The sequence below is a fragment of the Anopheles merus genome, chromosome 2R (genome assembly GCF_017562075.2).
Source record: "Anopheles merus strain MAF chromosome 2R, AmerM5.1, whole genome shotgun sequence".
NCBI classification, from domain to species: domain Eukaryota; kingdom Metazoa; phylum Arthropoda; class Insecta; order Diptera; family Culicidae; genus Anopheles; species Anopheles merus.
Window position 1 is genome coordinate 50583756 of NC_054082.1, and position 17538 is coordinate 50601293.

Here is a 17538-nt window from a genome sequence, read left to right on the forward strand (position 1 = left end):
CTGTGCTTGCAGCTATTTTTTCTCACTGATGTCTATGGTGATGAGGTCAGATTGCAGGATCCAACTCCAGTACCCGGCCTACATCGTGTGGAGGGTAAAAGACCAGCTATATACTTAAGATTTCGGTGAGTACCCAGGCCAAACCGCTATTCGTTCTGTTCGGGAGCGTCCACCAACAAATGCGCTTATCTGTCCCTCCCCGCAGTGATAAGGAGAATGATCACGGCTTTGTACGAGTCTATCCGGGTAAGCTGCAGGTGGAGAACGCTTACGTTATCATACCGGTGGACAACGATACCACCGTCAAGGATCTGATTTGCGAATCGCTGAAAAAGTTCGGCCTGCAAAGCCACCAGATCGAGGACTACCGCTGTTCGGAGATACTGCTCGATCGCGGCGTCACCGAGCGCGTCCTGTCGTGGAACGAGCGGCCCTGGGAAATTATGAAGCAGCTCGGGAAGGATTCGATACGGCAGATGGAGCTGATGCGCTTCTACCTGCAGCTGAAGCAGGATCCGCACGGGCCGAATCTGGCACTGTTCGTGGGCAACCTGCCACCAGGGCTGTCGCAGCGCAACTACGAGCACATACTGACGGAGTTTCTGGGCTTCGAGAACAAGTTCAGTAGCATCGGACCGATCTACTACGAGTACGGCTCGCTAGTGATAACCTACGAAAATGCATCAAAGGCTGTAAGTGTGCGCAACGGCAATCGCACTGCCCCACACTACGGTGTGCTTTAACGCTTAATCTCTTCCCATCTCCATGCAGGTCCGTGCATTCCAAGCACTGCGGGAGTCGAAGTACGAGGAGAAACATTTGCTCGTGCTGCTGTTGCCCAACATCGAACCGAGCATGGTGCCGGCCGGTGTTCAACCATTGCTAGTGTTTGTCAATGTCAAGTCCGGTGGATGCCAGGGTCTAGAGCTTATTAGTAGTTTTCGTAAATTATTAAATCCATATCAAGTGTTTGATTTGGATAACGGTGGACCACTGCCTGGGTATGACGGATTTATGTTCCTTTGTTGTTTCGTTCAACTCAACGCAAGTGCTGTTTAACGATCACATCATGCTTTTTTTGCAGGCTGTACGTTTTCCGACACATTCAGGACTACAAGATTCTGGTGTGCGGTGGCGATGGTACGATCGGTTGGGTGTTGCAGTGCCTGGATAACGTTGGTCAAGATTCGGAATGCTCTAGCCCTCCGTGCGCCATCGTACCCTTGGGCACTGGTAAGTGGCGCACATTCACGCATGTTGCGAAACATCTCCTGCATCGCTTGCATCCTGTTCTCTTTCCAGGTAACGATCTGGCACGGGTACTGCGCTGGGGCGCCGGTTACACCGGTGGCGAGGATCCACTAAATCTGCTGCGTGACGTTATCGACGCGGAAGAGATACGGCTCGATCGCTGGACGGTAGTGTTCCATCCGGAGGACAAGCCCGAAGATGCCACCCCGAAGGCGCAACCCAACTCAACCGGTAAGAAGAAGAAAATCCAACAGCAACAACAGCAACAGCAACAGCAACAGCAATTGCAACAGCAACAACAACAACAACAGCAGAACCAGCAACACCATCACCCATCGGTGGCGATCGTGGCCAACCCGGCGCAAGGTCATTTGCTGTACTTTGATGGCTCAATCGCATTTATCTCATTCTCTCTCTCTCTCTCTCACTCTCTTATTCTCCCTCTGTTTCTCTGTTTCTGTTATCCTAATTTCTTGCATTTGGCCGTCATCGCTTTAATTGCTACCAATATTTTCCCTTTACTGTCTCTCTAATCACAAATCTTGCTCTTGATCCTCCCGTTTACATATATTATATTCCTCCGCTCCCAACTTTCTCTGATGCCATTATGTCAGTTGTGTCTTTCTACACACACACACGCCTACAAACACACAAACAGTATTTATTACGCTCGCATCCATGAAATCTAAGCACATCTTGACACCTAAACAGGTGGCGAGTGGTTGTGTTCAATTATTCGTAGTTAACAAAACAGCAGACACAAAACGGCACAAATACTCCATGCAAAAATACATGAAATAACCAATCCACAAAACACCCTGAAACCAACAACAAAAAACCGTACATAGTTGATGCAATCCACCGTAGCAAGTTGTACAAACCCCTTATCTGTGTGCAATGCCGTGTACTAACTACAACTGGCTTGCCTGCTTGCTTACTTACTTACTTACTTTCCGTTACTATGCTACCGACAGTAGTGGTTAAACTACCCGGTTCCATTCCACAGTAGAAGCCCAACCATGGTGCCGATCGAACTTTGTACATCCGTTCGTAGCTTGTAAGGAATGAATGGTATCTGCATGTTGTGTGTACTTTTTGGTTGTCATCTATCACAATTCAGAACAGGATGATGACTTACATGCGGCAAAAAGCACATGCATCATATTTGCTTGAGATAAAAAGAAACACAAGCAAATGTAAAAACATTAAATTAAAAATATCTTATCTGATTAATTTTGATTTTTGTTGCAAGTACTAAGCAAAGACTTATGTTTTTGTGATTATGTCAACTAGTCTTAAATGTAATTTTTGGATATCAGTAGCGCAAGTTGCACCGTTTGGTGAGATTGGTTTGAAATTGAAACGACTCAAGTAAATATTATGCAAACTAAAGCAAACATAATGGCAATGGTGGAAACCAAATTCTCTGGGACACACACAAAAATACTCCGACAGTATACTTCTCTCACCACCAAAAGATCCAACCTAACAACCACAGACATAGTTGATGGATGTTGCTGTAAATACTGTTCTAGGCCGGTCGATGTTGTTGTTGATATGCTCGTTGTCATTATTGGAATGGATGTATTTGGTGTGTATGAGGCAAGATGTGTTGCACTTCGTCGATTCTTTGGTTTTAGTAGAAAGCCAAACAAAAAAAAACCAAATACAGCAATGAACTCTGCTATCTCGTTCCCCATACACCGACGGGCAGGGGCTGATTAAGCAGTATGCAAACTAAGCGACCGGATTGGGCCATGAGAAAAGGAACCCATCTCACGCACACAACTAAATTTACTGCTCAATCCTTCTCTATTTACAAAACTCCTCCAAAATTTTCCTCCACTCGTGTTAATCCGCCACTGCCTTCGGGCTAGCCTTTCTGCATCCAACGAAACCGGAATCGAACGAAGGACAACGCTCTTGCACCCGTCATCAGCTGTACCGTGTATAGCCTGTTTGCCGCGAGACCTACTACCACCAAAACTCTATTAATATATCCCAATCTTTTACCACCGTAAACAGTTGTTGGAGGCGCACAGAGTGAGGACAACTCGCAAATATTCGTGATGAACAACTACTTTGGTATCGGCATCGATGCCGATCTGTGCTTGGACTTCCATAATGCGCGCGAGGAAAACCCGAACAAGTTCAACTCCCGCCTGCACAACAAGGGCGTGTACGTGAAGATGGGCCTACGGAAGATGGTGGGAAGAAAGATGGTCAAGGAGCTACACAAGGAACTTCGGCTCGAGGTGGACGGGAAGGTTGTGGAGCTGCCCCCGGTAGAGGGTATCATCATACTGAATATCTTAAGGTACGTGTACCGTTGCTTTCGTGCGATTCAAGTGAGGTATTCATTGGGATGTTGGCCTTGTAGCTGGGGATCCGGAGCAAATCCATGGGGCCCGGAAAAGGAGGATCAATTCAGCAAGCCCAACCATTGGGACGGTATGCTGGAAGTGGTTGGCGTTACAGGTGTAGTGCATTTAGGGCAAATTCAGTCCGGCTTGCGGTCGGCCATGCGAATAGCACAGGTAAATGTTTGTGAATGGAATGCTCGTACGGTTTTCCGCAGGCTCTAATCGTATCAATCCTCTTTCACGCAGGGTGGTCACATCAAAATTCATCTTCATTCCGACATACCTGTACAGGTTGATGGAGAGCCGTGGGTTCAAAGCCCCGGTGACGTTGTCGTTCTAAAATCGGCATTAAAGGTAAGCGCAACCCAGTTCACGTATCTAACTCACAACAAAAATATTTAAAAAAAAAAACATTATTATAAGCTTGTGGTAGAATTTTTGAGTTTCATTTTTGTTAGTCTGTGCATGGTAATTTACGACTATCGTATTGTTTTGTTTTGCTTCTTACTTTTATGTTGCTTCACTTTCATTCACTGGTATGTTTTTGCACCACATCAAAGCAAAAATAAGTGTGAAAATTGGCATGTTCTGTCGTGTTTGAAAGCGTACATGAATTTTAAAGCATCTGGTCATATACCATTCACCTCAATCTGAACACCCATTTCAACGATAGAAGAAATATTATATCGACCTAGTAGTGTAGCAAATTATGTTCATTGGTTTCATTAAACTTTTATTTATATTTTTCTCAGACATTATTCATTTCATCTACATCGAAACAGACCTGTTTGACGTCATCCTTAAGCATTATATGTTGATCATAATCCATCTCAAATTATTAAAATTATTAATTGTATATATTGCAACTAATATCATAGCAAAACATACTTATACCTAAGAGAAGCATTCACGAAACCTTCTATAAAACATATTTCACTGATTGTGAAAATGTCAACGTAAAATTTATGTTCGTTATGTTTTTTTTTAATTGAACATTTGATATAATTTTAACGCCTATACCAAGTGAAAATCGGTTTATTATCCATCTTGTGAATAATCATTTCCTATCATCTCTCCATCGTATCAAGACAATATATACTAGTGAAAAATATTAATTGTATCATAAACGACCGTATAAATCTAAAATATCTCTCAGTTGCTAAAAGTATAATTTTGTTCATAAACATGCTTTCTCTTACTCCCACCGTATTTGTTTTCCCACCGAGACAAAATTAACGACGCATTTGTATGTAGTAAACATATATGACTGTTCCGAAGTTGTGATTGGACGCGGCATTCCCTGGTACCTGGTACCGTAAACCAACCCCCAAGACTGTGTGTGGTTTGCGTGGCTGTCTGATCGTGTGTATGTGTGTGCGCGCGCGCGTGTGTGTGTGTGTGTGTGTGTGTGTGTGTGTGTGTGTGTGTGTGTGTGTGTGTGTGTGTGTGTGTGGGTGTGTGTGTGTGTACGTGTCATGAATGTAACATTAACACAAACCATAGAAAGTAAAACGAGTGCTATTCTATTATTTGTTTGTTCCAAGCATTAGATCCCATTTCCGACCTAAATACTGATCCAACCTTATAAATGCTATTAACTTTCTATTAGGCAACGATGCTGAAGAAAATTAAGAGCAAACGGAGGCTAACAGAACCGCATATCTCACCGGCCGTTGCGGGATTCTCGCAAGGGGGAGCTCCAGAAAATGGAGATCGTGATAAAGATGCCCTGAGCGGAACCTAGAGTACCCGTCCGTCCGGTCCTAGCTTTCTATTTTCCTGTTTTCTATGAAATCACCATACAAACATACAAACCAACCAACCGACAAACCAACCAGCAAAATTCAATTGCAACCATTGCAAACGAAGCGTTAAACAAACAGTGGCGCGTACCATAGTCCGGCAAACGTGTAATGCGGCAACGATAACTTAAGAAACACAACCCATAGTATACACAGTCATATTTGCTAAACAGCGGAATATGGTGGTTTGAGCTTAACATGCACTCGTTAAGTTTTTGAGGAAAAAATAATGCCCCTAACGTTAACGCTTTTTTTTTTCATACTTTAAATCGTACGTGAAATGCGTTTCTACTCTATAAATATACATATATTCGCTTATTCTATTGTGTATTGATCATGCGTATAAGATCGCAGATTACAGTCGGTTAGCATAAGTTATTTTCTGCTAAAGAATCGTTACTAGTTACATGCAGGATGAGTTAGTGATGATAAAAAGGCGCAAAACATTTCGTATTTCCAACAGCACCCTAGCTAATCCTCCTCCACCTCTTGCTCCTCCTACTCATCCTTCTCTTCTTCCTCCTCCTCCTCCTCCTCCTTCTCCAGGAGGTAAGCATTACACTATAAATTTGTATTCAAAATACACTCACATACTACAAATGCCTTCCAATGAATTGTTCTTTCCGTTGTTCGGTGAGATTATAGAGGATAGTATTACATAGGAATATACAAGATTTAAGTCTATCCTAATCGTCCCATTCTTAATTGTACTTCTAAAGTTGCCACCTTTATCATAACCCTAGCCGAACGCTAACAATCGATTCGCTCTCACACAGGAAAAAATCAAAGATTTTTTTAAAGAATACAAATAGGAACATTCAAACTGTAAAGCACCACGTTATACGCGTGTAAATGCCCAATTGTCAACAGCAACTACTTCAGCTACCAAATACCACCCAACGCCTCCAGCTCTCACTTCTTACAGTGATCCCAAATTACTCTACCGTTCATTTCCTCTGTCTTACTTTTTCTCTCTCTTTCTCTCCGTCACGTTAAACTGCACTTTATGGTACGTGTATATCGAATGACTTGATATGTATACTAATCGATTGATCTATTGACGCACGCCACACGTAGTGAGAAGTATTGCCATTTCCGACCATATTGACCATACCCCATACCGAACACTTACCAGCTGATACACAGTAGAGAAGAAATGCAAACCCTGTTCCAATTGATTGTTATGAAAGGACACCAACACACCGTACTTGTCACCAAAACATCTACACATTTAGGCGCAAACCAGGCTATAATACACACTTTCTGAAGTATTGATAGAAATCGAACGTATCACCTTCGCATCATCCTGACCCATATTTGCATCGATCCCTGTTCCGACGAATTTCATGTTTTTGAATGTAAGATTACATCGACACCTCACAGTTATTATTTTTATAGTTGAATTGTTATTATCAATTGACAGTTAGTTTTTAGTTTGGTTTAAAATCTAACTTCTCTTAAAATCTAACAGCATAGCATTTTATCACACCACCATGTATCGTGCCGCTCGTATGATGAAGTTTAAATCACACTCTCTCGATTTGGATTCTGGACTCCGACTGATGCTACATTTGTTTGTTCTCCATTTTTCTTTTCCTTTCTTAAAGCATTTATTTCTCTATTCCTTTTACTTATCAATGATTGCTCATGCTATCCGCATCAGGATATTGCTACTGTTTGATAGTTCACTTTATCTGTGCCTTGTTCTTTCTATATACATTTCTTCTTGCCTCTATTGTCTTGTTACGGTTTTGTAGGAAGTACAATATTCGCCTATTATATCTTACACATCTCTTTTATGAGCATATTTTACGTAAACACGTTTGTTCTCCTGTCAGCTAGCCTACATACAAGCTCATCTTGGACAGTTATAGGCAATATTATTTTACTATTAGCTAACCGTTTCATAACGAGTTTTTCCTATGGTTATCTCATGTCACTTTATAGTTTAAACGTTATGTACATCTATTTGATTAGAAATTACTTCTTTTTCTGATTTGTAACTGCTTTAGAATAGTTTTGTTGGTTATGAAGGGTTCCATAATCGAGACGTAACTTGTTTTTATTATTATTATTATTATTTCGCTAATATTCATAACATTTCAGCAACATTGTTCGTGGTGCGCAGTTTATTGCATTTGTTTTGCTCTTGTTCAGTTTTTACATACTGAGTAATTTGTCTTTTTATTTCTTAGCCTTATTTCTATCGACAATACCCACGTCATCAATAGTATTGTTCCGTGGTATATATTATCTTTACTTTCTATGATGTAGTTTGCTAATAAACATAATACATTTTTTAAACTATTTTTATCCTTCTTTTCTTGCTCTCAAATTAAACATGTCGCATATATACCTTACCACGATCAAATACGATGCTAAAACTGGTTCTCAATTCTTCTTTCTTCTTTCTTTTTTTTATTCAAACGTGGATGTCAAACAAACAAATCTAACCTTATTGAACGTTACCAATCACTGTTTTATGTCGGCAATGACAATTTGTTACAAAAACAATCTGTAACATGCCGGAATGCGCATTCCATCACGTTCGCTAACATTCATCAAACAAATCAACCGCAACAAACAACAAATGAACCACCTTTGCGTTCATGCATATATTTGCTTTAAATTTTGGTTACACACACAACAACAACAACAACAAAAACAATTTCTTCGGAACATGAAACGATGCTGAACCTCAAACCGTCCACGGTTATACAATCTGTTGCTAAATTCTATCACTACCCCGATACACTCCATACATACGGCAAACAAACAAACCAACAACAAAAAACTGCAATAACATCAACACAACTAATGAAACGGTTGAACACTAAAATAAACCCCGAAACAAATTTATCTCTCTATCTCATGGACCGGACGGCGGCGACGGCGGCATAATGTGCTCGCGCGTGTATATGTGTGCGCACAAAACGCAACACGAAAAAACGTATCTCGTGTGCACAGGCAACAATGTTGAAGAAAATGAAAGGAAAAATGAAACGACGCAACACCGAACCCACGATGCAGGTGATGGGCCCATCGGGAATCCAGATGACACTGGCGGCACCCCAGGAGCCCGACGAGGTCGACTCCAATAATACAGATTTTTGAATATGGTATAACGAGCGATTAATTTAACGTGCTTCGTCGTTTGCGGGTGTTTGCGTGCGGGGAAGGCAAGGAAAGCTACGCAAGGAAAGAGCCGTGGATAGGGCAGGGATGAAACATATTTCACCTATTCTACTGCAAAAGCTGCCAAACCACCAACAGGCAGCTACCGAGCCCGATATGTCACACAGATATTACCACACCTTATCGCCTTACAGATATCGATCTTCACTCACACAAACACACACACACACACACACTCCGGAACTGATATGTTCTGGCCATATTGGCCACAATGGTGACCGGTGCAAACGCTTCGTTGTCTACATGATGGTCTTTATTAACTATGAGGGTTTGAAGATTTTTTTAAATCCGTGAATTAAAACGAACTATTTTTTTTTATTTTCCAATTGTCAGTAAATTTCGAAGTTGTCGGTTAATGGCAATATTAAATTTCATAACACTACCTACCTGCTACCTTACTATTTCTATACCATGCAGTGGGCAGTTAAAACATTATCTTTCTCCATTTTCCGGCAAGATAATTGTGATTGTGACGAAGAACTTTATGAAAAACTGAACTATTGTAACTGTGAATGTATAAGTTGGTCAAAAAGAGCCACCTTTGTGACAAAATATATCCTACTCTGTGCGTGTGTTTGCGTGAGTATCTGTAAATGTGTGTGTGTGTGTGTGTGTGAGTGTGTGTGTGTGTGTATGTGTGTGTGTGTTGTATAAGGATACGACTTTGTGATGTCTGAACGACGGCAAAAGAGGTAAAACGTATGCATAGTTCTTTAATGGAAAAATAATATAGCGGCAAATAAGATCATAGGAATGAAACACTTTCTCGTAAACATACACACACACATCCAACGCAAGTGTCAAGTCAGGCGGTCGATTTGATAAGCAGGAAAGAAACTCCCGCTCTCCCATCCAAACCGTAGCTAAGATATGAGTAAGAAACAAACAACAACAATCACCGTCACACCCAACCAATAGCGCAACCCATATAGAAAGCGAATGAAACTTGCACACACCAGCGAATATACAACTAAAACTGTATACAATATCGTAGGAACTGTAGCAGAACCGTAAAGAGAGCAGCCACCTCTCCTGCAAGAGCCTTTAGCAGTAGTGTGCTGGAAAAACAAAGCCCAAAAGAGAAAAAATGGCAAACATTTGTAAAAAAAACACACACACACACCCACACACACAAACTAACATGAATCGCGATAACTAAACAAACTCTATGTATATGTATGTGTCTGTGCGTGTACGTGTAGTAGATAATTCACGTGAAATTAGAAAGTGTGTGTGTGTGCGCGGGTAAAACTTTAAGTAGATGGAGGTACACTGGAAGAACCCTACCGAACTAACCCCCTACCAAACGAAGGGCTTCTCTTACGCACTTCAGGGTACAGAATCAGTGAAAACTTACAGGCGCAAATAGTAAAAAAAACACTGCAATATTTACAACTGCAACCTACATTCGTATGAGAAAGTGCAAGAGGAAGTAATTCCATTCAAATAAAAACAAAATAGCATAAACGTAACAGCAGCAAACAAAGGTAGTAAACAGAACAGACCGAAGGTAAAATAAACCACAACAGCAAACACAATAGTAGAGCAATTGCAAGCAACTGCAATGGAGCATGTAACGACACTGAAAGTGGGTAAGATGGAAAGGAAATAAAAACGTGGTAGAGCAGAATAGTAGTAGGTTACCATCGGCAAACGAAATAGTGAATTGGAAGTTAGTACATACAGTGCAAAGGATAGATGCATCACAATGCATGCGTGACACATGGTAGCACTCATCACATAGACACTAATCAAACCAAAATTCCAAATGGAGAACAAATACCATTGCAGTAGGAGCAGCAGCACACATACACACACACAAACACACATACACATATATAAGTACACACACACACACACACACACTCACACACACACACTCACACACACACACACACACACACACCAAAGACCAACCAAACAGCACACAACGATACGGTACTGCACGAAGAAACAAAACAAACAAAGCAAACATTTTTACAACCAACAATGGCATCATTGGCAAACACACCACTAACGGATAGCAGACCGGGCGCATGAAACGTTGCAAGAACGTTAAATTAATGGCTCTTTATCGGCTTGACAAGGCAAGCAAGGTGGCAAGCACTGCTACTGAGCCTAGGTGCGGGTGCTAGGCAGTGCAGATGTTTGCAAGCGGTAAGATTAGATTGCAATAGAAACGATTGTATCTGAATGTAGGTTTAGACACGTATCCCATATAGGGCGGTAACCGATGCAATCCTTCACAAGTGACGAATCCTTACTCGCTTTGGTGGAGATTGGTTTTGTTTTGCATTTCTTTATCTGGGTTTATTTTTGAGATTTTGCTCGAAAAAGGGATATTTCACAAACGCACTTAACAGTCGCTTACCTGAAAACGCGCATTCTGTGACGCGTTGTTGGAATGTCATGAACGCAACTACATTTTTATTACACTGCACTTCAATTATGTGCCACACAGTTCCGGTTAAATAATACGTTTAACTGGTTTATGTTGGAGCAAAAACAAAAAAAGAAGAATCATTGCTTACACTACTGTAATTCCCGTTTTCCGTTTAAAGCAACCTGTCGGCCAGTATGGCGCGTGGAGCATAGAAACCAACCTATATAGAGCGAATTAGAAGTCAAGGCTAGTAAATGGAAGTAACATTACTCTAAACGTTAATACGAATTTAGGTGGCCCAGATTGGGGGGCCAGATTGTTGTACGTTTTTTTGTATTTTCATTCTGTTCTTTTTTTTCTTACGTCAAAACAACAATCGTAAGCACAACGCTTGAGGGTTCTATCAAGCGACTGGATTTGGTATAAAACAAAAAACAAACAAGAACAGCAGAGCATTCTGCACAACAGGGAAAGCCGGTAGCATGGCTGGTAGGCCAGTGCCACTAACTAAATAGTGCACCAGAGCATATATAGAGTTAAAGGCAGGAGCAGCTATACATTACTATGTATACAGGTAGACGGGTAGTAACGATAGTGGGCGTCGGTGAATGGTCAATGCCAGCAAAGTAAAATGCACCAGTCTCGGTGCATAAAAGCATGAGTTGTGGTTTCCTGTGGTTCATAGACACAGTCTAATCTTTCACTGTAATTGTGTACAGCCGTTTGAGTTTACAAATTTATTCATGGTGCCATTAGACGGGCCAGTTCTGTTGGCCTCTTTTAACGACGGCAACGTGCTGGAAAGGATGCTTAAGAAAACTCATTTTGATTGGAAACCATAAGGGTCTTTTTGGCTAAAAAAAATCATTGACCCATGTATCTTTACTGATACTACCGTGCCCATCATCAGTTCTTTGCAATGTTGCGATGGGTACGGGTTTAAACTGTCTTGGTTCTTTGGTTGTACGCAAACATATTTAATCTCTTAATGCCATATGGCCACAAAACTAAACTGACCGACAGACAGACACACAGAGAAACAGACAGACAGGCGAATAGACATTTAGACAGTAAACAGCACGCACATGGCGTCATGGAGCTGCTAGCAAGCAACAATGTCTTTATAATTGTAAAATGTAATTACAGAAATTACGTTACGTATGGTATTTTACCAGCTTAAATAGTTATACAAAATCTCATCACACAAAACACGTACAGTGAAACACATGTATTTTGTTCATCGCACAACACACACACATATAACAAAGAAACACTTTACACGAATGGCAATGTAAAATCCATTTTCTTAGTTTACATCTGAGAATTTGAGGCATTCTATACGCCAGGGTTGTATTTCGAGGAGTGAAACACATACTTTCACTAGCACAAATTTCAAGAACTAACTCGAAACGATCGCACAGGGCAAATTCCCACCCAGTTAGAGGAGACTCCAATCCTTCACATTTCATGTATAGGAAAAGTCTGTCCTCTTGTGGGGGGAGCATGCTCCAAACGCCTTCGGTTATAGATCAGGGCGATTTATCAGGGCGATTTATTGTTAAAAACGGAAAACTAAAAATAATACAACGAGACACGTTGGGTGACACGTTGAGTACTGAATAGGATAAGCCATTACTGATGTTGTGTTGCGAGGAAGGATTAGCATTAGTGGGGAACGAAATGAAGCTGATACCAGCAGCTCCGCTATCTAAGAGTTTTCCCAGCTACTCCAGCACACATCCGCCAGATGGCTACCTAAATTGTTTACCGTAAACTGCCACCGACGTGCGTATGCCATCTGCTTCATTACTCGTTGAAATGGTAAAGCTTAGAAGCTTCCAAAAAAACAACAAACAAAAAAACACCACAAACGCCTATTTTGGCAGAACAACCCGCTAGTCAGAAAAGGCTGATCCACCAGCTAGAAATGGAGGCCGTTCTACGAGATCACACTGTTGGTTTGGGCAGTGTGGAAGCACTAGCAGAAGACACCCAACGTATCCCTACCAACAGCAGCACAACAGGAGCAAATGTATGAGTGTACCTAGAAGAATAACGCAAAACAGGGCGGCATTAGCCTCTTGCAAACACAAAATGAAGACCAATGTGCTACACGGTAACCAGGGGCACATTTCCCGCAATGCCAACCCCGCAGGCAAATTCGGTTTCGCGATCCCCGGTGATTGGAACTCGATTGGGCTCCGTTTATGATCTGGAATGAGTGTGTGCGATGCGTGAATGCTCTTCTACTTCTACCTTTGCATGTGTTTGGTGTGAATTACTGGATGTATGTGAATGTGTGCGGGTGTGATGATGATCATAAACTGTAACTGGACTTTCAACCATCAGGATCATTGCGAAGCTTCAAGCCCTGCGCAATGGCAAGCGAAATCTGGAATTACCGGAGCACATTCGTCGCTTCGTTTTGGTTCATCTCCATCGCCGGGAGGTAAACAGTGCCGCCAGCAAAAACCCTTTCCATCCAACCAAGTCAGTATTTGGAAAGGAAAGGAGGACGCGCAAGTTTTGAGTTTCAAAGCGTTAAACGAAAAACAAAGAAAAGAAATTGCGCGTTTAATGTTTAGTTCCGTAGTAGACCTTCGGGTTACGGGTTCGATTTTCTTTTCAAAAGTTAACTCTACGTTTACATCTAAACAGTAGCTTAAGCTCGCGAACGAAAAGAGATGATTCTAGTTGGGTTCGATGTTCGAGGCAGCGATGCTTTACGAACGTTTCCAATTCTGTCGCGTCTCTGGCAGGTTCACCGGGCTCTTCTCGGGCTGATGTTGGCGTTATTCCTTACCGGAAAGGAATGACTGTTCCGGACATCGGCTTTTTCTCTCTTTCTCCCTCCCTCTCTTGCCTGTATATCCCTCTCATCCCATTTGTCCCAATCCAATTTCCCATCTTTCTCACCATCGAGAAAAGGGTAGGGGCTCAGTGTTACTAACGCGTAAGCAACAACCAACTTCCGGTCAAACACAGTGCGTTCATCCGCACGGTGTGAATTGAAAGCAGACTACGTTTCCCGAAACTATTTTGGTCCTTTTCTGTGAGTTTGTTTTCTTATTTTCTCTTCGCTGACCGACTCTACACGGTGGCAACCGCAGTCTCTACCCAAAACTTATCCACCATAACGAACAATCTGTTCGATTGTACCTTCAATTAACTCTTCACACTCTATCAGTTTTGCATTGCAATTGTATCACTCTCTTCTATTGGTGGTGAGCATACACGCTACACACATTTCCAACATTTTATTCATAGTCGGAGAGGCGAATTTAGCGTCTGCATGCTTTGTGAGCACGTGTTCTGTGGACTTTAGTGTCTGCAAGAGCGCATCCGCCCAGCGGATATTTTCACCGCATTTTCATTTGGTACCGTGCCTGCTTAATATTGCCGCCGAATGATCGTCACGAAGAGCAAAAGGCAAACACACTGTCAGCTTCCGTTCGCCTTCCTTTGGTAGGAACGGAAAAGTGCCAAGTGGTAGATCGTTAACCAGCGGGAGCGTGTTTGAATTTAGTGGAAGTTGCTGAGAGTTACTAACACATACCAATTTCTCGATGGTGACATTACACCACACGCATGATGGTACCGTGCTCCCCAGACGCACTGGTTACACTCCATAGGTAGCTTTCGTTCGTTCATGCCGTTTCACACACACGGTTGTGGAAACCACACCACGTACGTTATCGTCTTCCGGGATTCGTTTTTCGGTGTATATTATCGGTAGTTAAGGTATATGCTCAGTTCGTTAGAGAAAACGTTCAGTTACAAAGTTGTGCTCAGTTCGTCACTCATACATTTCGCTCGCAATGCCGATGATGGTTGTCGTTTCTTCACCGGACAATGCAAAGCTAATTCGGCAAGAGTGCACTATCATTGGCATGTTTGAATGAAAGGGGATTAGAAAAAAACGAAACGTTCAAGTATTTTCTCTGTTTTTAATTGTCTTAGTTTTTATTCGTTCACGTTACCTAAAACCGTGGTGCATGGGTGTGCAGAGAAGTAAAGTAAACGTATAAATAAACAAAAAAAAACAAACACACACAAGGGAACTACAACATAATGGTCTAGTTGGTATGTAATGATAATAGTAATGCAAACAATTATTATTACTATAATTAACATGTAATAAGCAAAAAACGGTGAATAAAATACGAGAATGAAAAATAGAAGAAAACAAAACGTGCCTAGAGGCACTTTGGCGGGCATAAGAATACAAGTCAGTCTAGGCAAGATGAGTGAAAAACAATGAGGAAATAAACTGACCATAATATATTGCAGTATATCCTTCTAATGAAAAAGTTAAAATAAACAAAAAAAAATCTCAAGATAGAGTTGATGTAGTGTCGAAACGAGAGTAAGCAGATAATCACGAAAATCTTGAACAAAAAAAAACAAATAAAATCATCAAAAACACAAAAAAGATAACATACTATAACTGAATATGAAAAAAAACATCAAAGAAGAAAAACGGAAAGAAAGAAGCAAAAACATACACAAACACTCACACATAATTCAAAGAACATGGAAAGATAAAAGTGTAAAACGGTAGAAACAGAGTAACTCATTACAAAAAGAGAGCATAGAAAAAACACAGACTGCAAGTTAGGGCAAAGTTTTCCAGTCGTACACGTGCCAAGTTCTCATGTAAATATGGCGAATACGGCAAATGCTATGACATTCACTTCCATCGGCTGCTAGTACGAAAGACTAGAATGAAGTAACAATACTAAACCAAATGCACAATGTTTAACAGGCGTGAAGTGAAGCTCGGCTTGTTTTAGTGAGCCTAGAAGGGGCTGCGCTGCTTGGGTCAAACTCGCACAAATGTGTTTGATGGTCTGTCTGCCAGGGCTTTGTCAGGATCGTATCACGATGACCGTATCGCGTATCATGCATCACAGTGTGGGTTCACTTTATGATCACTTGTTTGACCGCTATGGCTGATGCTGATGCGATACTAATGCGCAGTAGATCATTGTGAAGCGATTGTGCACGAATGAGCACAACAAATCTCACGCGGATTAAACATAAAATCTAACGATCAGAGACCGCACAGTACACCACGACAACGGTCAACCAATTAGCTTGACCCTAACGCACAAACTGACCAAATGACTACTGAAGAATGTTTATATACTTTGCAAACGAAATAAAAACCAACGGTCCCTACACCCACCTCTCCGTAATTGCATAACGAATCATAATAGAAGCCGTAACCAGGACAGAAACAAGAAAAATCAAAAGTGAATTACACACATAAATAATAAAAACAGCATCATTCAAGTACACCGACGCCACTGCTCGCCTGATAAACCAGTGCGGCTGCTGGAGGACGATCATCCTTTAAGCCTCGATCAACCGTAGCAACATAGGGCGTTAACATGGGTACAGCAGCTATTGAACATACTTACAGCACCGAGCATCACTCATTCATGCGTACTATACAAGGGAGTTTAGCAAAGTAAACAGGCAGAAAACAAACACACAACCGTTTGACGCGCAGTGTACAACTCCTCTAGGGAGCGTAGTAAAAGCAAGAGAATAAAGCACACGAAAGAAAAAACAAACAAACCAACCAACCATCTAACCAACCAAATCTTCAAACCGAACATGCAAACCCTTGAAAAAGGTACATAAAACAGTACCGTTGGCGATGTTTCAACGCCAACAACAGTTACGCCGGTACCAATGGAAAAAGAGTTCGAGCACAAATACGTCGAGAATTAAAAACTGTTGGCTAAAACAAGTAAACAAGGTTGAAAAGAAAAAGAAACAAACAAACATACATAAATCACGAGAGCAAAAGAATAGAGCGATCGAGAAACAATACCTCCGGTAGCAAAACAGTGAAAATACATGCATAAGGAGTATATGAAAACCAAACGATACATGGGGCAGAGAATGGAAAATAACAAAGGAAACAAAACAAAACAAACAAACAAAGGATGAAAAAGAACAAAAATAATAATAATAATAATGATAATATTAATAATAGCAAAGCCATTAAAAAAGAATAACACAAATGAAACAGAGGATAAAAAAACGGTTACACATGAATCGGTTACTGCAAAAGAGGAAAACAGAAAAAAATACTATTAACTATTTAATAATTATTATAAAGAAGTGAATTATATAAAGTATATATATATATATAAATATATGTGATTATAAATAGGTTAAACATAATTTGTCAATAGCAAGAACAACAAAATATATATATATATACATATATGTATAATTAAAATATACACAAATCAGTAAAATTGAAACGACTTGTTTTATTTCCCAATGTTTGGATACACATATCACTGCATTTTCATGGCTCTTCGTATTTGACGCGACAGTACTTCTCGGGCTAGGCCTGTCTGAACCTCTAATGGCCTTGGCGTTCTGCGACTTGTTGGTGAACTCTTACAAAAACTGGCAGTCCTACGCGTTGGAGGGGATCATTTTACACATTATGGGAAGTGATAGTAAGGGAAGTCTTTTACAGATTTCCACAATTGTCTAGACGCTCAATTACGTGAATAAA

At 41.0% G+C, this 17538-nt stretch overlaps 1 protein-coding gene across 2 annotated transcripts in view; it reads left to right on the forward strand.

Annotated features, from left to right (window-relative positions):
- Positions 1–16806, forward strand: part of LOC121590748 (diacylglycerol kinase theta) — a 30452-nt gene extending 13646 nt beyond the window's left edge. The window contains exons 9-17 of one of the 2 annotated variants that reach the window (XM_041910682.1): positions 13–125; positions 206–692; positions 772–1001; positions 1085–1233; positions 1303–1617; positions 3277–3568; positions 3632–3788; positions 3861–3968; positions 8384–16806. In XM_041910682.1, the coding sequence (XP_041766616.1) occupies positions 13–125; positions 206–692; positions 772–1001; positions 1085–1233; positions 1303–1617; positions 3277–3568; positions 3632–3788; positions 3861–3968; positions 8384–8530 (1998 nt within the window). In that variant the 3' untranslated portion in view covers positions 8531–16806. Of the gene's footprint in view, positions 1–12; positions 126–205; positions 693–771; positions 1002–1084; positions 1234–1302; positions 1618–3276; positions 3569–3631; positions 3789–3860; positions 3969–5223; positions 8228–8383 lie in introns of those variants that run through there. The other variant, XM_041910683.1, reaches the window with a different exon arrangement.
- Positions 16807–17538: the final 732 nt, after the last annotated feature.